Source organism: Eulemur rufifrons, chromosome 7 (genome assembly GCF_041146395.1).
Source record: "Eulemur rufifrons isolate Redbay chromosome 7, OSU_ERuf_1, whole genome shotgun sequence".
NCBI classification, from domain to species: domain Eukaryota; kingdom Metazoa; phylum Chordata; class Mammalia; order Primates; family Lemuridae; genus Eulemur; species Eulemur rufifrons.
The window spans coordinates 152,289,801-152,317,074 of record NC_090989.1 but is presented as its reverse complement, the minus strand read 5'-3'; the positions used below and the strand labels follow the sequence as shown (position 1 = coordinate 152,317,074).

The window sequence follows — 27,274 nt, the reverse complement described above, 5'->3', positions numbered from 1 at the left end:
GCGGCGCGGTACTACTTGGGGGAAGTCTGCGGCTCTGACCCCAGCCGCGCTGAGCCGCCCAAGTCAGTAAGCTCCTCCTCCTCGCGGCCGGCCGCCGCCCGGGTTCCTACACTTCGCTGCAGCTACGGCCGCCCCGCCTCTCCCGGGACCAGGCAAAGGGCGGAGAGCCGGGCAGGAGGAGGAGCCTAAGGTCAGGGCGGCCGGGGAGGGTGCTCTGCTGCCACGCCCCCTGCAGGCCGCGCCCCCACCAGTGCCTTTGGAAGGGCCACTCTGAGCCTCCCGGACGAGAGTTGAGGTCAGGAATTCCATACTTGCCCAGGGTCTGGATCCGCCTGGGACGCAGCCCGTCTGGTTGGAGTTACCGCCATTCAGGAAAAAGGGTGCCCGCCGCGTGGGGATGGCCAGGGTCCTTTCATAAGTAATTATAACCACCACCATGATGATCATTTGTAGCGCTTAGTGCCAGGTGCTGTATGGGGAGACTGCAATGCCACTTTTGAGCTCCAGCTGTTTGTCGGGGGAGAGAGCAGCAGGACTATCCTGAAATACTTTTAGGGTAGCGGTGTCCTCTGTCCTGGCAGATCCCAGGGAAGTTTAGACCATTCCCACGGGTCTCCTCCCTCCTCCAGGAAGCCTTCCCAGATGCTCCAGTGAAGGAGACCCCCACTCCAGGGCTCAGCACTTTGTTCCTTTAACTTCATGAGGTGAGTGCCTCATGGCTGTTTTACAGATGGAGAAATAGAGGCCCAGATGGGCAGCCAGGGGCAGCAGGGACAGGGACCTAGGCCTGATTGACTCTGCTGGGCTACTGCCACCATCACCCCTGTACCCCTTTCCTCATGCCCAGACTGCCTGTGAGGTGACGGGCCCCTTGTGTTGGACAGGGGTCAGGCCTTTTGTCATGGCTGGGGGGAAGTATGCCTGGCCCACAGAGGTGCCATTGGCCCTAGAAATTGACCAGTCTGGACACCCCTAGACCTTGAGTGACCAAGAGAAGAGAGACCCTGTCTCCATACCTGTCCTGTTCTGTCCTCCTAGCTTCTTGGTCTCCCTCCAGTCTGGCCTTTTCTCCTGCCCCATCCATGCTAGCACTGAGATGACAATTCCTGAGCACCTACAACCTGCATGTCAAGCCCTGGCAGGGCACCCCACCCACTATAGGGGAGAGGGCCTAGACAGGCCCAAGGTAGTGAGGTTAAGAGGGTCTGTGGAGGGGAAGGAGGCTAGACCTGGGGTCTGTGGCACATAGGCCTCTAAAGGGAGTTGGAAAGGGAGGAGTGGGCATCTACCTGCAGCCACCCCAGTAAGGGAGGCAGGCTCCAGGCAGGGAACAGCCTTCCTAAGAAGCTGGACATCCCCTTGCAGGGGACGTAGGGTGGTGGTGGAAGGCATGGTCTCCTATCCCCAGGTGAGAGGGTGTGTGGCTTTGGGGACCCCCCACATGTTGACAGAAGATCTTGATTTCAGCCTAGTGGGATGGGGGTGGGGGAGGGCGGATCAGTGAGCGGGACAGACTAGGACACGCTGATTAATGCAGGAAGGAAGACCCTGGCAGCTTCTCCTGAGGAGCCACGCAGCTTGTAGCCACTTGCTGCAGTCGAGGCCAAACCAACTCTTCCTAAGTTGGGGGAGGAGGAGAGTGGGTCCTTACGGCAAACTGGGTCCAGGTTGGAGTTTGCTTTTCTCCGGGGAAGGCAGCTTGACTCTGAGTACTTTGCTGCTACAGGAGGAAGTGGTATGAGAGGGGATCATCTTTGAGAGGGAAATGGCCATCCAGCCAGGTCTCACACTGCGCAGACTTTGAGCTGAGAGTGAACACAGAGGGCTTAGCAGCACTTGGTCAGGTGAGCCTGGGGAGCCACTTATAGCTGGAGAGGCGTGGAGGCAGACGTCATATTAGGGTGGAATCGGAGTGGAGGGTCAGGGAAGGCTTCTTGAAGGCATTCGAGCCTTGAAGAATCAGGACAAGTGGACAAGGAAGGGTCAGGGCATTTCAAGAGGCCGCATGGAGTGAGCTGTGGTTAGGGCTTCGGCAGAACCGTAGCGATCGACGCACTCTAGTCTCCTTCTCTCAGGTCTGATTCCACTTGCTTTCTCACGGATTAGCGTTGGACAAATCGAGCCTTAGCACCTTTTTTTTTTTTTTTTCTGGCTCCCCACCTGCTAGGCAATTTGCCCGCAGGAAAAGGGCGGGCCCTCCCGTAAAAACTCAGCATTGATTGGCTTGCAGGACTTCCTGCTCTCTCGTTCTCGTCCTTGGATTGGCCGTGAGACGTTAGGCCTTAGGCCTGCGCAATGCAGGACAAGAGAAAAGGAGGGGGTCGGCGGGCAAGATGGCGGCGACTGCGGCCGGTGTAGGCCGCCTAGAGGAAGAGGCGCTGCGGCGAAAGGAACGGCTGAAAGCCCTACGGGAGAAAACTGGACGCAAGGTAAGAAATACAGAATGAGGGCCGTAGCTCAGGCAGCCAACGTTTCCGGTCCAGAACGGGGGTTGGGGGAAACAGGGGACTATTGGGGAACGACAGCTGCCTAAGCGCGCATGTGCGGGCAGCTAGGGCATGCGCGCGAAGATGGCGCCCGCCCACGAAGCCTGCTGCCTGGTGCAGTACTCTTTCAAAGTGTCCGTGAGGTCGGCGCGCGTGCGCGGGGCCCGGTAGGGCAGTGGTCTTACCCCTGCAGTCCCATTGGCTCCTGCCTGGCTGGCGGGTGTTCCCCGTGTGGGTGTCCAGGCCGCTTCTAGTTTTAGATGTGTGTTTTGTTCATTTTTTCCATGGCGTGGCCAGCCTTTCACCCCCACGCTTGATTGCCCTGAGTCTGGCAGACTCCGCTGTCCGACAGCGCTCCTTGGACACGGCAACAAGTGACTGTGCCCTAGGCGCGCAGCACCAGTCATTGACTGCAAAAATCCGAAAGAAAAGATCTAAGAATGTCTAAGTTAGGGTGGACCACAGGATAATGTCGAAACCACAAGGGGGTTCAGTCAAGGTCCAGTTGCTTGTGGCACAAAAATCCAATTATTGAGACAACGAGGATTGCCAAGGAAGGAATTTAATACGACAGACGTCTTGTCCTGGAGAAGCTGTCTCGAATCCCTCTCCACAACTAAGGGATATCATGGGCTTTTAAAGGAGGGGCCACGTGCCTTGTGGCAGGTCGTGGTGTATCTCACAAGGGGCTACATGCATTAGGGGCGGGTTGTGGGGGTTGTTGAATCTTGGCGTCAGGAAGTCTGCCCTAGGGCCTTCAGAATCTCAGCTCCTTTGTTTTGTAGAAAATCCATCATTTCAAAGCAGGTGCAGTGGCTCAGGCCTACAATTCTAGCACTTTGGGATGCCCAGGCGGAAGGATCTCTTAAGGCCAGGAGTTTCAGTCCATCATTTCTGGGAAATTACTCAAAGGGTCAAGTAGTTAGTTGAGGGAGAGAGTTATGAAAAACATACATGGGTTCATGGAGCCGGTTACAGAAAGAGAAGGGGTGCTTAGTTCTTTCCCAGGCTGCTTCTCTGGAGATGAACCTACTAGTCATATTAGTTGCCAAATTGGGAAGCATTTTTACTTGCTTTTGTTTAACTTCAAAATGGTCTGATTTCATTTCTGCTTTGTTCATCTTTCTGAAGTAACGCAGAGGAAGGACAACTCTGAAGTTCACTACCTGTGTGCAAACCCTGGCCCTGTTACTTGGGGCTGTGGGACTTGGGACAAATTGCTTCATCTTCCTGAGCCCAAGTTTCTTCATGTCTCCAGTGGGGGATAATAACCCGTACACATTCATTCTCACTGGGTTATTTTGAGATCTAACGGGATATCTTTGTGAAAGGGCCCTAGAGACCACAGAGGGCCAAGGTTGTCCCTTCTGTTGTTGGATAGGTGAAAACCATGTCCTTCACTGTATGAAGTACAAAGAATATTAAATATCCAGACCTGCCAGAGGTGGGGGAAATAGGGATTCCACTTTCCAACTTTAAAAAAACCAGGCTGATCAGTCTGGCCTGTTTTCCTTTCTGCATGGCAGTCTGGTGTCCTGTGGGACAGTGAAAGGGGAAGTAATAGAGAGTAAAAGCTGGCCAAATTGTCTTCTGCTTATGTTGGGAGCCTGTCGAACATATCAGACAGTTATCCCGCAAACTGCCTGGATCAGAGAAGCTCAAGCCTCAGCCTTTCAAACAGTGGATAGTCCACCTGAGCTCTTTGCTTGGATTTAAAGCCCAGACTACTGGATTTGAGGTCAGAATACAAGGGACAAAATAGCATCTTTAGAGCCCATTGCCATGGGAAGGATTTGTCAGACCATCAGAACTGGCTTTTAAAGAGGGATTATCTCACTGGGCTGGGAATATGGCTTGATCGTTACTTTTTTCTGTGTTTTAAAGCTGTGGTAAAATGAACATAAAATTTACCACTTTAACCATTTTAAGTGTCTAATTCAGTGGCATTCAGTACATTCGCAGTGTTGTGTAAGTATTACCACAGTCTATTTACAGGACTTTTTCATCATCCCAAATAGAAACTCTACCTGTTAAACAATAACTCCCTATTGCTCCTTTCCGCCAGCTCCTGGCAATCACCGTTCTACTTTCTTTGCCTATGAATTTGACTGTCTAGGTACCTCATATAAATTGAGTCATACAGTATTTGTCCTGCGACTGGCTAATTTCACTTACCATGCCTTCAAGATTGATCCTTGTGTAGCATGTATCAGAATCTCCTGTTTTGTTTTGTTTTTTTTTTCCAGACAGGATCTTACTCTGTTGCCTAGGGTGGAGTGCAGAGTACATAGCTCACAACTCACTGCAGCCTCAAACTCCTGGGCTCAAGTGATCCCCCTGTCTCAGCCTCCTGAGTAGCTGGGACTAAAGGCACATTCCACCACGCCTGGCTAATTTTTTAAAAAAAATTTCTGTAGGGACAGGATCTTGCTATGTTGCCCAGGCTGGTCTTGAACTCTTGACCTCAAGCCATCCTCCTGCCATGGCCTCCCAAAGTGGTGGGATTATAAGCATGAGTCACCTGCTGGCCTAGACTCTCCTTCTTTTTAAAGGCTGAATAATAGTCTATTGGTTGTAAATCCATTCATCCGTTGATGAACAGTTGGGTTGCTTCTACATTTTAGCTGTTGCATTTTTTTTTTCTTTTTTCTGGAACACATGGACTCCAGAGAGATGAGGTCAGTGCTCCCACCCTTTGGCTATTGTGAATAATGCTGCTATAAACATGGGAGTACAAATATCTGTTTGAGTTTCTGCTTTGAACTCTTCTTTTGGGTTTATAACCAGAAGTGGATTTCCTGGATCATATAGTAATTCTACATTTAACTTTTTGAGGAACTACCATGCTGTTTTCCACAGTGGCTGCACTATTTTACATTCCCAGCAGCAGTGAACAAGGCTTCCAATTTCTCAGCCTCCTCCCCAACACTTGTTATTTTCTTTTTTTAAATTATAGCCATCCTGATGGGTGTGAAGTGGTATCTCATTGTAGTTTGGATTTGCATTTCCTTAATGATAAGTGGTGTTGAGCATCTTTCCTGTGCTTCTTTGCCTTCTGAATACCTTCTTTGGAGAAGTATCTATTCGAGTCCATTGCTTATATTTTTAAGTGGGTTGTCTTTGTGTTGTTGGGTGGAGTTGAATTGTTTATATATTCTAGATATTAAACCATTATTAGATATGGAATTTAGTGATTCCCCCCCATTCTCTGTGTTATCTTTTCACTCTCTTTGTAGTGTCCTTTGATGCACAAAAGTTTTTTTAATTTTGATGAAGTTCAGTTTGTCTGTTTTTATTTTGTTGCCTATGTTTCTAGTGTCATATTCAATCTCCACAGTTCTTGAGTGACTTTTTAGTAGGGTAAATGCCTGGGGGAAAGATAGTCAAGGGTCTAAACTTTGAGTTAATTTAATCATTTCCTGAGGGACCTTTAAGTGGGGAGACTGGGGAGGAAGTGTGACTGCCTGCTGCTGCCAGATAAGACCCCAGAAGTCTCCTCCCTCGGGGAGGAAGTGGCTCCACATTTTTAGATCAGGCTTCTAATGTGACAACAGACTCAAGAATTGAGCACCTTCTCTGCCTGCATCTGCCAAAGGAGAGAACGTTTTTTTTTGCCACGTGGGGTGGCTCCTTGCTAGTCCCCTAGCATTCAGTGGCAGGTCCTTCACAGAGTTCCTACTGTGTGCATGGTTTTTCTGGAGGCCTCAGGATTTGGGGCATAGGGTTGGTTTTCCTCATAGTTTTTTTTGTCTTCCTTCCCAGGCTATAAAATCATAATTTAGTGATGCTATGGATGTATCAGAGCCCTGAGATTGTGGCAGATGAAGAGAGACAAATTAGGGGTTGCAGTGTTTACATACATTGTTCAGCATAAAGCTCTGTGGTGGTCATGCAGCTATAGTTTTACAAGTTTTACAAAGAACTTGTCAGCCTACTTGATGTGACTAATTTGTGAGGCAGGCAAGGCAAAAGGCTGAGAGGTGCTGGAATGCCCCAGGTCCTGGAGAGGAAGGGATGTCTCCTGGATTCCAGCCCTTGCAAGACCCCCTAGGGGAGGGGGATTCTGTATAGCTGTGGTCCCCAGACGCCGGGCTGTGGCCTATTCGGAAACTGGCTGCATATCACCTCCTGAGCTCTGCACCACCTCCCCCCACCCATGACACCCCACTCTGCTACCCTCGGTCCATGGAAAAATTGTCTTCCATGGAACAGATTCCTGGTGCCAAAAGGTTGGAGACTGGTGCTGTATAGGACACAGCACTGAAACGGCATCCTTCCTGTACAGCCAGCCCAGCTTGACAAGCGGAAAGGTTGTACTGGTGGGATTCATTTTCTGGGAAAGCCAGTTGGGGTCTGGGGAAGCTTATGGGAAGGCAGTGTGGGACTTGACCTGAGCCAGGAAGGGTGGGGATTGAGGTAGCTGGAGAGGAGAGTGTTCCAGGGGAACATTTCAGAGGTGAGAACATTCAGGGACATAGAGGTGACAGTGGAGATGCTCCAGAAGTTTTGACAGCAAGTACTTGGCAGTGATTGGGGCAGGGGCACAGTTGAAAGTACTGAGCTGAGTGCTTTGGTAGCCAAGTTTGGAGCTAGGATTTCCAGCAGGGAAGGCAGCCAGCCCAGGCACACTGTTCTGTAATGTATTTGAATCTCATTTCTTGATGCTTATCCAGAAGTTCCAAGCTGGATAAGTAAGAGAACAGTTTAAGGCTGTGTAGGGTGAAGCTGTGTCATTTCTCTGTGGTGCTGTCCAGCAGGGCAGTGTGAGGGCACTTTGTCCTCCTTTGACCCCTCTCTTCCTCAGCAGCCAAATGGAGGCTCTCTAAAGGTGATTAACTTGGAACAAGCGCTTGCTCCTTGGCTGTTGGCTTTCCTAGCCTTTGACTTGAAGTGGACTGTCTCTCGCTGCCCTGAGACAGAGGGAGACTGGGTGTCTGGCTGACCAGCCCTCAGGGGTTGGATGCAGCCTCAGGGCTGAGGTCTGGCAGTCAGCTTGTAGGTTCAGAAGCAATTCCTGGTTTTTACCTGGCTCTAGAGATTACAGCGGTGCTGTTCAGTAGACTTTGGGCAGTGATGGTGTTCTCAATCTGTTGTCTAGCATCATAGCTATATCCTACATGTGGCTTTTGAGTGCTTGAAATGTGGCTAATGTGACATTTTATTTAATTTTAGTTAATTGGCATTTAAATAGCCACATGTGACTCATGCCTACCTTACTGGACGTTGCATCACTGGAGGACTTGCTCTCTTTAGCCTGACTCATAAGAAACTGTGCCTCTACCCAAACTTCATTTGTTGAGAGCTAAGAGGAAGAGAGTAGGTGGGAACCCACATGACTGTCGGACCAGTCTTGGGAGCCCAGATTTGGGCAGAGGGCTTGGAAGTTGGCCGTCTTCATGGCCGGTATCTCCAGCAGACGCTGATTTGAGGCCCTCTGCATGTATTAATACACCCTATGGAGTTAAGCGCTGACGACGCAGAGTGGCATAGTTGTGATCTACATAGAAAGTGTGCAGTGTGGAGGGTGGGAGCATTGCCAAGGTAGAGGGCCTGCACTAGTACTTTCTGACTTGGGGGCACCAGAGAGGGTCCTGGCCAGTTGAGGAAAGATGAATGAGGGAGTGAGTGGGAGGGGCTAGCAAGCGTTGCGGTTGGGGGCAGAGGCAGTGGAGAAGGGCCCAGCATGATGGATGAGGAAGCAGACTTGTCACGGCCTGATCATGCCTCAGGAAGCTGCCTCTGTCCTTAGGCCACGTGGCTGCATCCCCATGCCCAACAGCCTGGTTGTAAAGTCAGCTGAGGAGGTTACTGCCTCCTATGTTGACAGCCTTATGCATGTTGGCAGTCATAATATTTGTATTTGGCAGTTTATGGTGGAATCTCATGACTTGTTCAGTCCCCAGAGCAGCCCCTTGAGGTAGGTGTTGGCTCATCCCTTTTTGATAGCTCAGGAAACCTTGGATCGAAGGAACCTCCCGCAGTGGTGTTTTGGGTTGTTGCAGATCCTAGGTTAACCCTTAAGCCCTGGCCTTGTATCCCTCACCACCCCTCATCCCATGTGCTTGGGAATAAGCAGCCCCCAGATAAGGGCTTCCATCGTTCACACACATCAGTTGCCATTAGGCTGCCTGGTGGAAGCCACGTGATGTAGCGGAGAGACCATGGGCTTTGGAGCCAGGTTTAAATCTCTGCTCCATTCATCTCATCTGTGGGACCCAGAGCAAGTCTTTAAAAACTCTGATGCTCCCTCTCCTTGTCTGTAAAATCAAGATACAGCTTCTGACCTCATCAGTAGGTGGGAGAAGAGAGAAAGGTGCTGTCTGTGAAGTGTCTGGCTCAAGATCTTGCACATGGCCCTTTGTATAAACATGGATGTCTGTCCTTTCTTCCTTGCCCACTAGGAAGTGGGGACATCCTGCTGGGGAGACAGTGGGTGCAGCTGGCCCTGCTTCCCATGGAAGCAAAGAGGTCATTCTGGACCCTGTCTTTACTCAGTCCAGTCCTAACTCTTTGAAGGTAGAGTTCATTTTTAGTGCCAAGTGTTAGATTAAGAAGAAAGTGGATTTGCAGGGCCACAGCCAAGGTGTAGTGTGTAGTCCCTGTTCTTCCTAAGGACTGACCTTCTCTGCCCAGGCTGTTAGACCCTGAAGTCTTGGAAGCAGTAATAGGGAGAACATTGGGGGTGGGAGATTTGGGGTTCTCAGCATAGACACCTGTGATGAACCAGTGTTGAAATTTTGGCTGGAGTCATCCCTTCTGCGGTTTTCAACATGTAAGATGAAGTACTGGATGAATCAGAGGTTCCTACCTGCGCATCAGGATCATCTGGGGAGACAATTTGGAATCCCTTCTCTGGCTCTACCCCAGACCTTCTATCATGGTCCTGGTATAAGCCTAGAAATTCATGCATTTAAAAAGTTTCCTTGATGATTCTGATGTTGTATTTTTCTGGAACTCTCTGATTGATCCCTGACATTCTGTCACTAGAAGTAAGACACCTTTTTTCCCTGGAGCATCAGCCTCCCATCTTCACTGCAGGAACTCCATAGCCAGCCACCAAACAGGTATTGAGTACCAGCTGTGTGGCAGGCCCTGGGGATATAGCCATGAACAAGACTGCCTCCCTGCCTCAAGGGGCTTCCATGGGAGGAATATACTGGTAAACAGGAAAGATGTCAGGAACCTGGGGGGGAGAGAGAGAGCGCGCGCGCGAGCATGCGTGCGTGCATGTTGGGGGAAGGGCTGCGCAGCTGCCCCAGCCTGGAAAGACCTCTCTGAGTGGGAGATTTGAGACAGGGTGGAGGGGTAAGATGTCAAGATCCAGGGAAGAGTATTCCAAGCTGAGCAAGAACTAGCTTGACTTGTTTGAAGGGCAGAAGTAGAGTGAGCAGTGGGAGGTGGGGAGGGGGCATGAGAGTGGAGAGGGCCTGGGCCAGTTAGAGAGGGGCCTTGGGGGCCACCAAGGTTGGACCTCACTCTAAGGGTGACAGGGAGTCATTGGAGGCCTGGGCACAGGTGACGTGCCCTGCCCTGACTAACTGTGTAGAGGGTAGGAGGCTGCTGCAGGAGCCTTGGGGTGAGGCAGAGGTACGGACAGATGGACTGTGGGGGTGACTGAGCTGGGTGGCTGGTGGCACCTGTTCCTGAGGTGGTGAAGTACAGGGAGAGTGGCTTTGAAGGGGAAAGCAGGAGTCTGGCTTTGGCCACGTTTAGCCTGAGGTGACTATTAGACATCTAAGTGGAGAGAGAAGTCAAGCAGACATCTGGACTGGAGATGGATTCAGGATTTGAAGTCCTGGGTCTAGATGCAGGCCCCTGGGGACACAGCTTAGACAGCAAAGACAGAGGAGTCGGGGAATCTATCAGCCTGTGCCCTGAGGCTCACCCCTGGACATTTAGGAGTTGTTGGAAGAGTTGTCGAGGAAACTTGGAGGAGCGGGCAGTGGGGCTGAAAGTAGCCAGGTGAGGACTGGGAGTGGGTTTTGACAAGACAAGGTGCTAAGCAAGCTTGGTCCACCTGTCTTGGAGAAGTGTGTGGGAGGGGAAGGTGCCAGTAGAGTCCAGGCCAGCCGGACTGAGGTGCAGCGTGGTAGCCACAGCCTCACTGTGAATTGAGCCTCCCTTGTACTGTTGTAGGGCCTTACTGGACCCCAACTAGGAGACCCACTGATCCTCTCAGGAGAGGTGGCACCCAGCTGAGGCAGTGCCCTCATGGCCTTGGTCTCTGGGCTCACCCACTGTTCAGCTGCTGGTGCCCAAGAGTGGCTTGCCCCCAGATCTTCACATTGCTGCTCTGGCCCCTTTCCCCTTCTGCCCCTGCCCCATCCCTGAGGGCTGCGCTGTGGCTCCCGAATGTGACTGCTGCCTCTGAGTCAGGCTGGCTGGTTCTCTCATGGTTCCCTGAGCTAGAGGTTGCCTGGACAGGTTGCTTTTGCCACCCTGCTCTGCCTCTCTGCTAACATTGGGACCTGTAGATAGGTAAGTCTCTTTATGTCCTTCTCCAGCTGGAAAGTGGCCACAGTAACCCCTGCCTCCCAGGACAAGATTAAATGAAATGGTGTGTGCACAAGGGAATTGAGAGATGGGAAGTATGGTAGGTGTTTCCTTCTGCTACACTCTTGTTTTAACCCTGGTGAGGGCCCCCTTATAGATGGGACAGCTGAGACTTAGAGAGGCAAGGGACTGTACAGAATCACACAGGGCCCACTCCCTGGTCCTCTGACCCTGGTTACCTCCTGGGGCTCCTGGAAATGGGCATCTGGGAGCCCACAGCCTCCTGGTTGAGTTCGGTGGTGCTCTTCCTGTGGGGTGGGCTTGGTGCTCCAGCTGTGCAGGGAGGGACTCTGCACTGGGCTACATGGAAGAGAATGAGATCTTCCCTTGACTTGGTCTGATATGCCAGAAGGAAACAACTGGCCTGGGCACAGGGTGAGCCTCTTTCTGAGTTTCCTTGGGAGGGCAGGACTTCCACTGAGGCAGCTGCATGGCTGTTCTGGATCCTTCATGGTTTAGCTCATCTGTGGTGGCTGAAACAGCCTCCATGTAGCGGAAGAGGCTCGATGCCACAAAACAAGATCTCTCTTTCTTGCTTTGCCAGTGACACAGTTGTTCTGCCTCAATCTCCTCTTTGGGTAACTTTTGTGGTATTGTAAGACTTAACTGGTATTCCCAAGGCTTTACTGATAGGGGACAGGGAATTGGAAAACAAAGGTATCTGAAAATTCAAGTTGGTTTTTAATCTTTCTATTAGCTTTTGCAACAAAAGAATAAATGTGGTATTGGTGAAACTCCTCAGTTTTCGCCTGTCTCCTGGAGCCAGTGGGGTGTGAAGTGGGGTGTGCTTCCCTCTTGGTGTCTGAGTAGCTGTCTTCTGGGTGTGCTTGGGGGTCCTGATACAGTCCACTCTTTGGAAGACTTTGTTGTTTTTTTTTTTTTTTTTACAGTCCTCTTGATCAGCAGTCCCCAACTATTTTGGCACCAGGGACCGGTTTCATGGAAGACAATTTTTCCATGGACTGTGGATCGGGGGTGGTGGTGCGGAGTCAGGCAGTGATACACATTTCCTTCCTAATAGGCCGTGGACTGGTAATGGGCTCTAGATGGAATTTGCTCTGTTTAGATTTAATGATTTGATTTTTGGTTTTTAGATGGGCTTAAAGTTTTCTTTTTAATGACTCCTTAGTGGCATTGGAAAACTTTTAGTTGAAAGATACCATACATAGAGAAAAGGACACAAATCAGCTCAGTAATTTTCATAAAATGAACAAAGCCATAGTTGGTCGCTCAGAACAAGAAATCCCAGAATCCCACCTCGGTGCTCACACTACTCTGGACTTCTAACACCAGAGGCTGGCCTTCCTTACTTTTGAACCTTTTTTATTTATTTATTTTTTTAGAGACAGGGTCTTGCTGTGTTGCCCAGGCTTCAAGCCATGTTCCCGAGTAGCTGGGATTACAGGCGTGAACCACTGCGCCCAGCTACAAACCTTATATAAATGGAATTATATAGTATGTAGTCTTTCGTATCTGGCTTCTTTCATTCATCATTATGTTTGTGAGTTGTTGGGTATGGCATTAGTTCATTCTTATTTCAGTACAGTATTCCATTATTTGAACGTGCACCACATTTTATCCATTCCACTCTGGATTTTCAGGCTGGAGCTATTATGGACTGTGCTGCGATTCTCAATCTTGTACATGTCTTGGTGAACATATGTACACATCAGTTGGGTCTGTGCCAAGGAGTGGAATGGCTAGGTCATAGGGTATATAGGGTAGATACTGTCAAACAGCTTTCCAAAATGGCTGTACCATGTTGTACTCTCACCAGCAGTGTATGAAAGTTCCTCTCCAACACTTGGTATGGTTGGTCTTTCTCATGTTCATCATGCTGGTAGAGGTGTAGTGGTATCCTTTTGTTGTTTAAATTTGTATTTCCTAACTAATGAAGTTGAACATCTTTTCATATGTTTATGTGAAGTGCCTGTTCATGTCTTTTGCCCCTTCCCTTTTTTATTGGGTTGCCTGACACTTTTTTTTATTGATTTCTAGGAGTTCTTTATGAGTCCTTTGTTCCACATATGTATTGTAACTATCTCTTCTTCCTCTCTTGCGTTTGAGTTTCCAGGCTTTTAGCTGTATTCTTTGATGAACAGAAGTTCTTGATTTTAATGTAGTCGAATTTGTCATCTTTTTCCCTAATATATTTCATGGGGTGTTTAATGAAATAATTGCCTACATCTAGGTCAAGATGATATTCCTTTATGTTGTAATCTAGACGTTTCATTGTTTTAATTTTCACCTGTAGACCTGTAACCCATCTGGAATTAATTTTGTATGGTGTAAGGTAGGGGTCAAGATTCTTCCCCCCATATGGATATCAATGACTCAGCACTATTTATTGTTTGGCATTTGTCTTTTTGTGTTTTTTGTGTTTTTTTGAGACAAGGTCTTACTTTGTTGTCCAAGCTGGAGTGTAGTGGTGTGATCATAGCTCACTGCAGCCTCAAGTCCTGGGCTCAAGTGATCCTCCTGCCTCAGCCTCCTGAGTAGCTGGGACTATAGGTGTGTGTCACCATGTCTGGCTAATTTATTTTATTTTTTGTAGAGATAGGGTCTTGTTATGTTGGTCCAAACTCCTGGCCTCAAATGATCCTCTCACCTCCGCCTCCTAAAGCACTGGGATTACAGGTGTGAGCCACAGTGCTTGGCCATTTTAAGCTTATTTTAACTAAACATGTAGACATTTCCTGGGTGCCCCATGGCGGTGTCACTGTACTGGATATGCTGTGTCCACTGACTCTGAGCTCTTTAGGATTTGTGTACCAGATTAAGGACTTACCGTGGACTCAGGGAAGACAGGAGCCTCCCAGTGCTTCCCTCCTGGCCTGCCAACAAGACTCTGCCATGCTCTGGACCAACTGACGAGGGGTGTTCTGACTAGAAATATGCATTGCCTCAAGTGATTGCTTCTAGGTCAGTTGTGTTTTAAATGGTGGTTGCCTTTCCATTGACGCTTGCAGAGACATTTGGACCAGCATATAGTTGATCTGTAGTACCAAGAATTATAGTACAGAAATGCAATTCATGTTCTTGTTTCTGGGGAAGATGTGTCTCACATTTCCTCTTGGGGTACTGAGGAACACTTCCCCCAACCCACACCCACATACCTCCCCACACACCTCCAACAGCACACCCCTACATACCCCCAACCCACCTCCAACACATATACACATACATATACCACAGGATACCCCCCCATGCCTGCTCCCCTGCCTGCAACACACCCACCCTCCTCACACTTGCCGAACCTCACAACACCGCTGCACACCCCCGCCCCCTCCCCACACAACTCCCCTCCCACCCCGAACAGCACCTCCCTTCCCTCAAACACACCCACTCCCTGTATACCCCCCACATACTCTCCATCCACAACTACACACACTTCAACCCCCCTACCAACACATCCCACACACCCCAAAACACATAAGTACCTCCTCACAGCTCACTTCCTCCACACATTCTTCCTAAGCAACTGGGAGAGACCTGCTGTTTCTAAGCCAGGTGTTCAGAGATGGGGGGACCTACACAGCCATGTTCTGTGGCTCAGACATGTCTGGCCCTCCTCTTTCCTCTGGGGCCTTCCTGGTGCCCTGGCTTCTCCCCGGTTTTGTTTTGGAGGGAAGCAACAGTCTGTACTCTTGAAAGAATTCCAGAGGAAAAACAGTTGCTGTGGTAACGCCTCCCTGTGGGCAGTAACATCCACACTCCAGAGCTGTTTTGATTGAGGGCTCTTAAAGAGCTGTTCTGTCTAGAGAAAGTATGAGTGGCTGAGCAGAAAACATTTGTCCTTTCAAGGACAGCCCTCCCCGCATTGTTTTCAGGGCAGGGCACCACTAGATTTCTTGCAGGTTGATTTGAATCCTAAAGAAAGGCACCTGTGTTTGACATCACCTGGCAAAGGCAGAATTTTCCTGCCCTGGGTCCAGGAGTCCCTGACTCAGGCAGCTTCCATCTATGTGGGGAGTAAGAGTGAGTGCTAAGCTCTGTAGGGCGAGGAGGAGTCAGTTTCCTCACCTGGCTGTCCTTTTTGTTATGCTTGAGTACCTCTCTGCCCAGGTCCTGTGTGGGGAATGAGGTCAGTGAGGTCGGCCCTTGCCTCAGGCAAGGTCAGGCTGGGCCTCAGTGGGGAGAGGCTGTACCACGGGTTATGATACCTTACATATAGGGAGGAGGAGTACAAGAGCTGTTGGCAGCCTGGAGGGAAGGCTTGGGCGGGGGTGGGCATCGAGACACTTGCATGCCTGGGCTTCATGGAGGAGGGAGCTTCTGCACCTAGTGTGGTTATACGGACCATGCTTTATCTCATTGGTTGGCCTATGAGTCTTGTCCCCATTTGAGCTCTGTGCCCCAGGCTGCATAACTGACAAGACAGAGCCTGACCTGGCGGAGGCACCCAGGAAATACTTGAGGAGGGATTGAATGGAGGCCATGAGGGGTGATAGCTATTTCAGAGCATGGAAGAGGAAGAGGAGTTTTGGGTAAAGGAAGGGACAAGAGCAGAGCAGGCAGGTGTGGAGGTGGTCTGAATTTGGGAAGACCATCTGTGGAAGGCTCCTTCCTTGCACCTTCCTGTTCCCCTGCACACTATGGCTGGCCTTTTCTGACTTGGACTCGTGTTCTCTGCACGCGTGTAGGATTTGCCCTTCTAAACTGTGGTTAGCTTGATGGCAAGGCTCCGTCTTCTTCTGGATGACGCTGCTGGCTGCCCTGGGTGAACTGAAGGAAGGGATGAGGCATGAATGCGGGGATGTGTTATGTGACCCTTTTACAGAAAGTGGTGGGCATCACTTGGGCAGTGGAATTTGAAGGGCCTCACCCTGAAGACACAGGGAAGAGTGGCAGGCTCCACTGTCATCACCATGGTTGGTGCCTACTGACTGGGGACTTATTTTGGGCCTGCTATAGTGCAGAGCTGTCACATCACATATGTATGTTATTTATTTATTTATTTATTTGAGACAGAGTCTTGCTTTGTCACCCCAAGTAGAGCGCAGTGGCATTATCATAGCTCACAGCAACCTCAAACTCCTGGGCTTAAGTGATCCTCTTGCTTCAGCCTCCTGAGTAGCTGGGACTATAGGCACTCACCATGATGCCTGGCTAATTTTTCTATTTTTTTGTAGAGACAGGATCTCACTCTTGCTCAGGCTGGTCTTGAACTCTAGAGCTTAAGCTCTCCTCCCACCTCGGCCTCCCAGATTGCTAGGATTACAGGTGCGAGCTGCTGTGCCTGGCCACATTTTCTAATTTAATGCCATTTTGCAGTTGAAGAAACTGCAGCTCTGAGAAGCTAAAGAACTTGTCCAGGGTCCCACAGCTCGGGGTTGTCAGAGCTAGTGGGTTGATTCCAGGTATGGTTCTGCTTTCTCAACCTTTCAGCTGAGTATATGGTTAAAAAAAAAATGCTGTGCATCCAAAGGAAGTGTGTGTAGGTGAGGATTATAAGACCTTGGGTAAGCAATATTTTCCCCCACAAATAAATGTGCCAGCTCTGACTTGTAGTGTAAATTTGGTTTTAATTAGGATTTTATCACTTATTATTAGATCACACCAGAGAGGAGACAACTGTCTTACTTTTACTTCTCCTCAGATTGTGACACTCTGAGAAGCAGCTGATAAGAGGTTAAAATAGCTTCTAGTCTCCTAGGAGCTTCAGCACATTTTGTTGCTGTGTAAACCTCTGACTTGCCTGGAAATTGACTTGTGGAGAATTTTGCCTTTCACACTTGAATGCCTGATATTGGGCCCCATACATTTCATTCTCAGCTCTGTGTTGGGATGGAAGGAATGGAAAGATGGCCCGTAGGCCAGGTAAGGACCTTGGCTGGCTTACATTAGCGACTGGCCATTGTGGTAGTCAGGAGACTTGGGAAGACACCGGGACCAAGCTCACAGACCACTTAATATCCTGAGTCCTATTTTCTCCATTTGCAGAGTGGGCATCAGAACCTCTGTCCCGGCCGGGTGCGGTGGCTCACGCCTGTAATCCTAGCACTCTGGGAGGCCGAGGTGGGCGGATCGTTTGAGCTCAGGAGTTCGAGACTAGCCTGAGCAAGAGCGAGACCCCATCTCTACTAAAAATAGAAAGAAATTATATGGACAGCTAAAAATATATATAGAAAAAAAAAAATTAGCCGGGCACGGTGGCACATGCCTGTAGTCCCAGCTACTCGGGAGGCTGAGGCAGTAGGATCGCTTAAGCCCAGGAGTTTGAGGTTGCTGTGAGCTAGGCTGACGCCACGGCACTCACTCTAGCCAGGGCAACAAAGCAAGACTCTGTCTCAAAAAAAAAAAAAAAAAAGAACCTCTGTCCTGCCTGCATCCCAGGTTGTCCCTGTGGATCAGATGAGCTGTGGAACATAAGAAAACTTTGAGCGCTATACGGTGCTGCTTGCACTTTATTATTAGGTTATTGCTATAAATGGCCATGTGTAGCCAAGACAGTTAGTTGCAAGCACCAGAACCATCCATTCTGACTGGTTTTAGAACAAAACAAAGTGAATGTTTGTTCATTATTTTAAAGAGAGCCTGCCTCAGGTACCTAGCCAGAAAGAAGTCCAACACAAGGAAGTTGGAAAATGGCTCCATGAGGAAACCACTGCTGCCTTCAAGTACACTGCAGCTTGCTCTGCTGCCCTGTACCCTGGAATCAATCTTATTGCAGCTCCCCCACCCCAGGTCACCACTCATCGTTCTGAATCTTTTGTGGGTATATTAGCAGGGCCAGAATCACCTTCCTGCTTCAAGGCAGGCTAGAAAGTGAGTGGGGCACTTGGGGCTTCTGTGGTGTGGGGCGGACTCTTCCTCCTGCAAGGCTCAAGGTGGAGCTTTCTCAAGTGAAGGGAGGGGCTCAGGCACTAGGCAGCCCATAGAATGGCTTGGGAACTCAGGCTCCGGTCACTTTCCTCCATCGCTCCAGGCAGTATGGTGCAGTGGCCAGACACTTGAGGTCCAGAGACCTGAGATCCAGCCCTAGCTTTTGCCCTTCTCTTGCTGCACACTTCACCTGGATCTTTTCTGGGCCTCACGATGTTTAGGTTACATGAGTGATTTGTGTTTCCTCTCATCCTGCCTGCTCCTGTCCAGAGCCCACCAGGTGACCACAGTAGCCTTCAGGCAGCTGGATGTAGCCTTCTGCAGATCACTTCCTCCCCCGGGTCAACCTGTTGAAGAGGAGGGATGTAGTCTGACTGAGAGGCTGCTCACCTGGGCCATGTGTTAGAGGCATGACCTGACAGTAGGTGAGCTCTTTGAACATTCAGATTCCCAGGTCTTACCCTGGAAGATTCTGATTTTTGGTAGGTGCTATTTATAACACATTCCCTGGGCTGCTGGATCTGGTTCATCCTGCTTAATGATATCTGAGACCTTTGCAGTCCTGCAAGTTTGTGGTTTCTTATATTTCTCATTTGGTCTAAGAATGGACATGGTCATATTTTTTTTTTTTTTTTTTTTTTTTGACAGCTCATACTAGTTAAGGCCGTGGTCATACCTCTCTAGCTTTTGTGCACAAAGTACACCTAAACCTTGGGGCTATTTACTTGAAAGAGTTTTGAAAACATGGTGCAGTCAGTTTAAATGCTGGCCCATCTTTTATTAGCCATGAGCCATTGGTTAAGTCCCTTAGTTGTTCGGCACCTGGTCATTTGGATGGGATGATAATACCTGATCCCAAGGTAGTTGTAAGGGCCAGAAGCCCTGGTGTGCACAGAGTGAAGTGTGAGTAGATATGCAAGCACTACCTAGTACTGTGCATCTGGAAGGGGCTGTCCCTCCAGACAGACTCAGAGGCAGCTGCCCTTTGCTGTCCTTGGGGTAAAAAGGTGGCTCTCCTAACCCACATCCGGCTTATTTTTTCAGTGGCCTAAACCAATGAGTGACCCTTGCCCTTTGCTTTCTGGCCTTTGCTAAGTGCTCTTTATAAATAATACTGTATTCCTGTTGTTGCCACCTTGCTACCTGTCCTCTGGCTTCTCAATGCTTGAGAGATAGTGTGTAGCCCATCAGGCTGGCTTAGTCCCACTGCACTAGTGCCATTGGATATCACCACTCTGTCCCTGCCTGGACACAGGCAGGGTACAGCCTCACCACACCCACTCCTTCCAGGGACCCCAGCACACCCTGCCCTCTCAGCATGGGCCTTCCCTCTTCCCTCTTCCCTCTCTGGACAGCCTGCTTGTCTGGCCTTCCAGGTGGGCTCAGGTCCCACTGGCACGCAGGCTTTGGACACGTTTTAGGGTGATTACCTGTTCACTGTCTACTGCCCCCTTCGTTTGCCCCTGCCCTTCCTGTGGGCAGTGATCTTGCCTTAGTCACCTTTTTGTCTGCCAGATGACAAGACTCAGAGACACGGTGACAGGGATGTGGATTTGGAAGTTGGCTGGGCTGAGATTTTCCTCAGGGAAAAATAGACTTGCCCATGGGGACAAGCCCAGGAGCTTATTTAAAAGTCTGCAGGCTTTTAAAAGTGTGGTGACATCAGCAAGATGAACTTCACTGGGTGATTGTGAAGTCAGACAATTAGGTCTCCACAATCTATTGTTTGGGCGTGGACTAGCAGTGCTTTGACAGTTATCCACATTGGAAAAGAACTGGGCATTTTAGTTGGTCACAGGCTTTGAATAGCTGCTGTTGTGATGCGGATTCCAGGAACCCTGATGTCCCAGCTGTGGTGTTGGCTGTCTGTTGGCTGGGAAATACCTATTTCTCTGATAAATGGTAGCTGTTACTATATCCCGTGACCCTTCCCATTTTGAGAATAAATCTACCCATGTGAAAGGTCATAGATGCTCTTGAGGTTGGTGCATCTGTTGCCAGGCACGAGTGAAGGCTGTTGGCAGCTATCAGGGACCTGGAATTGGTATAAACAGGTCCACGTGGCTAGGTGTGTCTGGGAGGCAAAAGGGTATCATTTGCAGGGCCACCCACTGAGGTTTTCTGGTCCTTGCTTGCTTTTTCCAGCAGTTCCAAGGATGGTGAACACAAAGTAGCTAGGCTCGCTCCTCCTCCCTGGTGCGCACAGCCTCGAAATCCCATCCACCAGCAGCAGTTCGTGGAGAAAGGTCGCCGCCTTTTGGTCTTCAGGCCTGACACATCTAGGGAGGGTCAGGTACCAGCTGCATGTCCTCAGGATCAGAGATTTTGGGTGCTTGTTCCAGTCCCCAGAACTGACCAGCTGGGCCCCCTGTGCCTATGACTCTGGCTGTCCGCTATGAGGCAATGGGAAAGGGGTTCCAGGCAGCCTCCCAGTGTCACGTGAGGCTGTCCCACACCAGGGCAGGGTCTTCCCAGTTGCATGGATTCATCGTTTGCCTTGTGGTTGGCTCACTCCTGCTGCAGTTGTGAGCTTAGCATGTGAGGAAGTCCTGGTGGTTGTTGAGTTCTGCTTTGTGGTGGAGGAGACTTCCCCCGCTCCAAGAAAAGGGAAATGGTTGGGGCAGGGTGAGAGGGTGGGGAGGTGACTTCGTTGTTCACTGTCAGTTTCTTAACTGAAATTTCTAGCCCTGAATAATGGAGGTGTTTATCCTGATTTAAGGGGACTTGGCTTGCACTGTGGCTGCTGGGTTTGCTGCTGTGCTTAGTCCCAGGCTGCAGAGGACGCTGGTATGTACCGGCCTCAGTCTGCCCTCTTCTCATGCCCCAGCAAAGCTGGTCCTTTTTTTTTGTTAAGCTTGAGAAAGGTTGTTAGACATTGGTTGGGCTGTGTTGGGTCTGAGCCATAGTTTCTCACTGAGCCAGTTCAAGGTCAGAAGAATCTGTTAAGGGTATGAGTCAAGACAGTGAGCCACAGGCAGCTGGGTTCCTCTGATTGCTTTTTCTTGTTATTAAGTCATTATAACAACGGAATTAAAGAAGATGGAAAAAATATTACCCACAGTCGTGTGCAAGCCTGTGAAGTCTTTGGCCATTTGTACGTGTAGTGTTGCCGTAGTTGCAATCATGGTATGTAGTATGGACTCTGCTGCCTTGCATTCCTGTGCATGTCTGTTGCATGGTGCTGCCCGTCATAGCTCTGTTTTAATGGCACCTCTGGCCTGTCAGTTGAGCAGCTGGCGTGCCTATCTATGCCCAGCCACTTAGACTTACCTCTCAGTTCCAGTTCTATTATGAGAAACACGGCTTTTTTTTTTTTTGGAGACCAGGGCTAGAGTCTACGTAGTGGTGTCATTGTAGCTCACAGCAACCTCAAACTCCTGGGCTCAAGTGATCCTCCTGCCTCAGCCTCCCAAGTAGCTGGGACTACAGGCATACCCACCCTGGCCAATTTTTCCATCTTTTGTAGAGATTGGGTCTTGCTCTTGCTCAGTCAGGTCTCTGAACTCCTGGCCTCAGGCAATCCTCCCACCTTGGCCTCCTAAAGTGCTAGGATTACAGGTGGCATGACTCTTTTATTTCCTTATGATGCCTTTCAGAATTGGAGTTCCTGGCCAAGAAATGGCCATATCTGGTGCTCTTGAGGGTTTGATCTTATCTCTCTGAAGTGACAGCAACCCTGTAATGTGATTAGAGGTGCCTTAGACACCAGTGAGACCACTTGTGTGTGCGGGATGGGGACAGGAGTGGGGCCAGAGCAAAGGGCAGGGGTTCTAGAGGGGACCAGCCTAGGTTTGAAGCCCACCCTACCATTTGGGTCCTGGCAACCCAAAGCTGTGTTACTCTGGATGGGTTACTTTTTCTTTTTTTTTTCTCTCTCTCTTTTTTTTTTTTTTTTGCTGATTGACAGTTTTCATAATGGATGGGTTACTTAATTGCAGGGGTCCTCCAATTTTTTTATCCATGAAAGGAGTGCTGACCTTAGTAGATTTTTATAGTGATTGAATAATATTATATTTAATATCAATTCTATTCAATTAATTGAGTAATCAGTTTCTTGGAATACTGTTGTTTAATAAAAATGACAGCTGTTATTATAGGAAATGTAGTAGAACAGAAATGAATAACATTTGGGTCTGGCCCTTCCCAGAGCTCGCTGGCTTGCTTTCTTCCTCTCCTCCCCTCTCCCCTTCCCCTCTTCAGACAGGGTCTTGCTCTGTTACCCAGGCTGGAGTGCTGTGGAGTGATCACAGCTCACTGCAGCATTTAACTCCTGGGCTCAAGCGATCCTCCTTGCTCAGCCTCCTGAGTAGCTGGGGCTACTAGTGTGTGCCAGCAGATCCAGATACTTTTTTTAATTTTTCATAGAGACAGGGTCCCACTGTGTTGCCCAGGCTGCTGTTGAACTTCTGGGCTCAGGCAGTCCTCCCAAAGTACTGGGATTTCAGACATGAGCCACTACACGCAGCAGCTCACTTTCTAATGAGAAGTCTTCCAATTTCAGGGAACCTAGTTAAATTTGATCCTTACCCCACTCCCCCAAAATGGGAAGAGTTGGGATTTTTGCCCTCATTTTGTAGGAGAGAAGCAGAGGCTCAGGTAATTGTTGGAAGGGAGGATAAAATAGACAACTAAAGGACGAACAAGCAGATGTATGTGGTAGAAAGAACTGAGGTGGTTGTCTGTGTCCCCAAACTGCCTTGAGCTCTGTCCCATGGAAAGAATTTGGGTCTGACATGCACAGACCTGACTTGGGTATAGCCCAGCCTCAAATGGGCATAATCTTCAGCCCACACAGCTAGGGGAAAGTGCTGAAGCCCACCAGTCGTCTTTCAGCTGCTGTGGAGTTTTGTAGTGGGCGTAGGATTAAGGATTCTGTGGGAAAGCCGCAGAGAAGCGGTGCCTGTCCTTCCAGCTGGGGGCCTCTTCTCACTCACCCCTGATGGAATCAGATGGGTCATTCTTAATTTGAGCCTCATTTTTTATTGTTAATTGACAGATAATTCTATACATTTATGGGGTACAATGTGATTTTTTTATATGTATACAGCATACAAAGATTAAATCAAGCTAATTAACATATTTATATCCTCACCTATTTATTTTTTTGTGATGAGAACATTTAAAATCTCTTTAAGCAATTTTGAAATATACATTATTATTATTAACTATAGTCACCGTGCTGTGCAATAGATCTCTATAACTCATTCCTCCTGTCTAACTGGAACTTTGTGTCCTTTGACCAACATCTTCCCTTTCCCCACCCCCACCCCCAGCCCCTGGTAACCACTGTTCTACTCTCTGCTTCTATGAGTTTGACTTTTTTAGATTCCATGCATAAGTGAGATCATGGAATATTTATCTTTCTGAGCTTGGCTTATTTCACTTAGCATAATGCTCTCCAGATTCACCCATGTTGTTGTAAATGACAGGATTTCCTTCTTTTTAAATGCCAAATAGTATTCCATTGTGTATATATACCACATTTTCTTTACCCATTCTTCCTTTGATGGACACTTAGATTGTTTTCATTTGAGCTTCATTTTTAAAAATTAAGTTTGTCATCTACAGAAACTTGGCCAAAAAAAGAAGCACTATCTGAAAGGGATGATATGTTCCACTCACATGAATGTAACTACATGTAAAAAATGACAAGTGTAGCTCAGATTCTCTGCTGGTTGGTTTAACAATAATGGCCTTCCATCTCCCAGTATAGATCTAGGCCCTGGCTCCTCGGTCCTGGGTATTTGTTAAGTATGTTTTGGCTCCTAGAACTCAACTGGCTCTCTGCTTTCTTGGGTTTTCTTGAGTCAGGGTGAGGGATGGGTAGGAACAGAAGGAACATCTGGTTCCCCAGGAGGGATACAGCAAGAGCCAGGTTCCAGCCAGGCCCATCATTGATGGATTTCAGGACTTGGAACACTGCAAGATGCCAGCAGGCTGTTTTTCTTAGGTGTCGTATGGGGTTCTGCACCAAATGGGGGACCCAAGTTACCCTGTGTAAGGCACAGCCACCCCTGCTGAATTAGCCCCAGCCCCACTTTAACAGAGGAGGAGACAGAGCCTCAGAGAGGTCCTGCAGTTTGCCCAGGGTCCCACCACTGGAAAGCAGTGCGTCGTGATTTACCCACCACCTGCCCAGTCCAGGTCTGCAGTCCGGGCTTCCTCCATACCGCAGCGCCTCCTACAGGAAGGGCCCTGGTGGGAATTTGGGGCATGACCTAGCTTCAGAGGAACTGGGCCAGTCTGGCTGCTTGAGAGGTGTGTGGGGGAGCTGGATTTTACCCTGCCCTCTGTGTGACCTTCGTAAGGGTTACTTCCTGTTGGGTCCTGTGGAGGGGGTGAAGCCCCAAGGCAGTGGGAGGGCCCCTTTCTAGCCTGGTTGTTCCTCTTCTGCCTTTCCCCCCTCCACTCCCTGCCCTACTCGCACTCATCCTTTAAGATGCAGGACAGGTGACACTTCCCTTGAAGAGCCTCCCCAGACACCTCATGTGCCCTCCCCCACCATGCTGTTGACACCTTCCCTCTCCCCTCTGGGTGACCACCCCTTGAGAATCTGAAGAGCTCTGGGTTCTTACTCTAGAAAGATGCACCTTCTCACACCTGGCCTGTGTTTATATCTGGTTATTGACCTCTGGAATCTGTCCATGGACCCAGGATAAGAATTCCCACCCTGCTCTGTGAACAATAGGTGCCTACTTGTTCCTGTTTTTCCTCAGTACCCAGCATGGAGTATATCCAGCACTGTTAATAATTGTTGATGATAATCTCCTGGAGGAATTATCTACCACCTCCTTTGAGCACTTGTGGCTGGTTTCCAGGATGCACTTGTGGCAAGAATAGGACTAGACTTGGTTTGGAGCCCGTTCCCCATACTCCTGACACCTGCAGGACATCAGTGGTCACCTGGGGCAAGGCCGTGTGGCAGACCTGGCAAGGAGCAGCCCTGGCTCTGCTGCTGTTGCCTGGGCCTCGAGATGGGGTGTGCATGGTGGGGCTGAGCCTGCTGCTTCCATGAGGAGCGGGCCCCCCTTTCCACTGCGAAGGACACCTTGACAGGCACTGGCCCCTCGGCCTTTGTCTGCACTGGCCTTCATCAGGCATCAAGCCTTACCCTGATCTGCCTGAAAGCTGCCACACCCTTTCTCTTTGTCCACTAAGCACCACCACCTTTTTTGTCAAAGGCGCCTTCATTCTCCCAGTGAGTCACCGGCAACCGTTTCTGACTCCTCCCTGTCTCCCCACAGCATTCAGGCACCCCCTTGTTCCAGTCCACTGCCACTGACCTTGTTCCGGCTCTTATCTCCAGCCTCCCGCTTGGCACTTTGTTCTTTCTCTGTTCACAGCCTTTAGAGAATGCCTGCACCCACAGGAGAGCAGTAGCTCTTAGCTGGCCCCAGCCTTGGGTGGTAGTCCCCATCCGCCCCTGCCAAACTCTGAGCCTGACTCTTGGTGAAGCGCTGAATGGAGAATCCGAAGATCTGTCTCCCTTGCACAGATCATCTGACATGTGTTCTAATGTCTGGGTGAAGCCGGCATTATAACACTGCCCTGTGTGCTCACAGGATTGCTGAGAACATCCGATGAGAAACATGGGAGTGGAAGCTTATCGTGACCTGTGGCCCTGACAGCTTTTCTGCAGCCCTTTCCTTCCTGCATTGGCCCAATTCTCCCTGCCCATCAGGCTCTGCTGCCTTGTCCACCCAAGCTGCAGGCTATTCTCCTTCCTCCTTTGTCATTTCCTTCTTGTAACAGTGCTATGATGTTGGTATGATTGTCCTCATTTTCACAGATGAGCAAGCCCAGGCTGGAAGGCCAGATAGGTCATATAACTGGCCCAAGATCACACAGCCAGGATGAAATGGAGCTGCAGTTTCCCCATCAGATTCTGATAGAGCTCCTGCCTCCACGTGCCCTACCACTATGCTGTGCCCATTATGGTCGGTGTCAGGCCTGCGGGTGCAGGCAGGTAGGACGAGCATCTGCCCTCAAGGAACTCACAGACTGGCGGGCAGACAGAGTGGACACTCAGGCTGGGTAATCCTAGCAGCAAATTGAGTGTGGGGGTGGGGGGAGGGTACCCAGAGCGGGAAGCACTATAGCCCAATGAGATGTCAGCCTGCCCAGGAGAATTAGAATGTCTCCTCTCTCCCCAGTCTCTGGGCAGTAGAGAACTATGCCGTTTCTGGTCCCAAGGGTGGTGGCATTCAGCCCACAGCTTATCACTCCGTCTTCAGGGTGAGTCAGACTCCGGATGACTGCCCTACCCTCTCAGTGCCCTTGGAACACAGCTCCTGCTGCAGCCGCACCCAGCAGGAAGTCCCTCCACTCCAGCATGGAGCTGCACTGGCCCTGAGGATGGACAACAGGGTGAAATTGTGGAAACTGCCAGGTTCCCCCCAGATTGTCAGTCTCTCCTTGCCCTGTCTGCAGGCACTGTGTGCCCATCTCTTTTTGATTTTTCCCCACCTTTGTCCCAAATCAGAACTGGAAAGGCTCAAACTGGGGCCAGTTTCACCTCTTAGGGGACTAGGATTTTGAAGCCTTGTTTTCTCTTGGTTGTTGAACAGAGGACTGTTTCCCATGGACATTATAGCAGGCATACTCAGAGCTAATGAGGCATATTCACTTGGGTGTTGGAAAGCGTTTCAGCACCCATGAGTTCCTCTTGGGTCTCCAGCTGCTTCAGGAATGGTCTAAGGGTGGGAGGACCCCAGATCAGAAGTTGGAATGCTCTCCTAACCCTTTCCTGCCTCCCTTATGCCCTTCTGGAAGGGAGTGCCTGAAGCAGCAGCTCCTAAAAGCTTGAATCCCTGGGAAGTCTTAGGATGAGGAGGGGGCTTAACTCAAGCCCTCCTGCTTCAGCACACCTGCCCCCATGACAGTTCCCAGCCCTGATTTTAACCTTAACCACCCTCCCAAACACATAAAACACACAAAAAAGCAGCGGGCTGGGGCCGGTCCAAGCTGGGAGTGGAGCATCTCACCTGACTTCTGGTCTCCCCCTTTCCTCCCACGACTCATCTTGTAGGCTGCCCGAGTGCCCTTTCAGAGTGTCGATCAGCCCTCTTGCGGGGCTCAGCCCCCCCGACAGCACTAGAGGAAGGCCCTGCCAGCCGTGGGGGTCTGCCCTGCAGGCTGTGACGGTGCTCTTGCTCTGCTCTCATGTCTTTGCCACACATTTACCACTCCCAGGAATGTTCTGCCTTCTTTAGCTACCTGGTAACCCCCCACTGGACATTTAGAATTGAGTTTGAGGGCCACCTCCTTCCTTGACAACACTATCCCTTGCCAATTCCCCAAGCGTACAAAACATTTTTTTTTTTTTTTTTTTTAAAAAGGTTGGTCAAGTGAAGCAGTGGGAATGGAGAAGGAACAAAGGAATCTGTAACTGGTTGTGATCAGTTAGTTGT

General features: G+C 49.7%; 1 protein-coding gene across 1 annotated transcript in view; it reads left to right on the top strand.

The window, feature by feature from the left end:
* The first annotated feature begins 2,295 nt into the window (after positions 1 to 2,295).
* CCDC12 (coiled-coil domain containing 12) overlaps positions 2,296 to 27,274 on the top strand; it is a 51,122-nt gene continuing 26,143 nt past the window's right edge. The window contains 2 exon segments of the mRNA XM_069475608.1: positions 2,296 to 2,320; positions 2,323 to 2,429. Coding sequence (XP_069331709.1) covers positions 2,296 to 2,320; positions 2,323 to 2,429 — 132 coding nt within the window.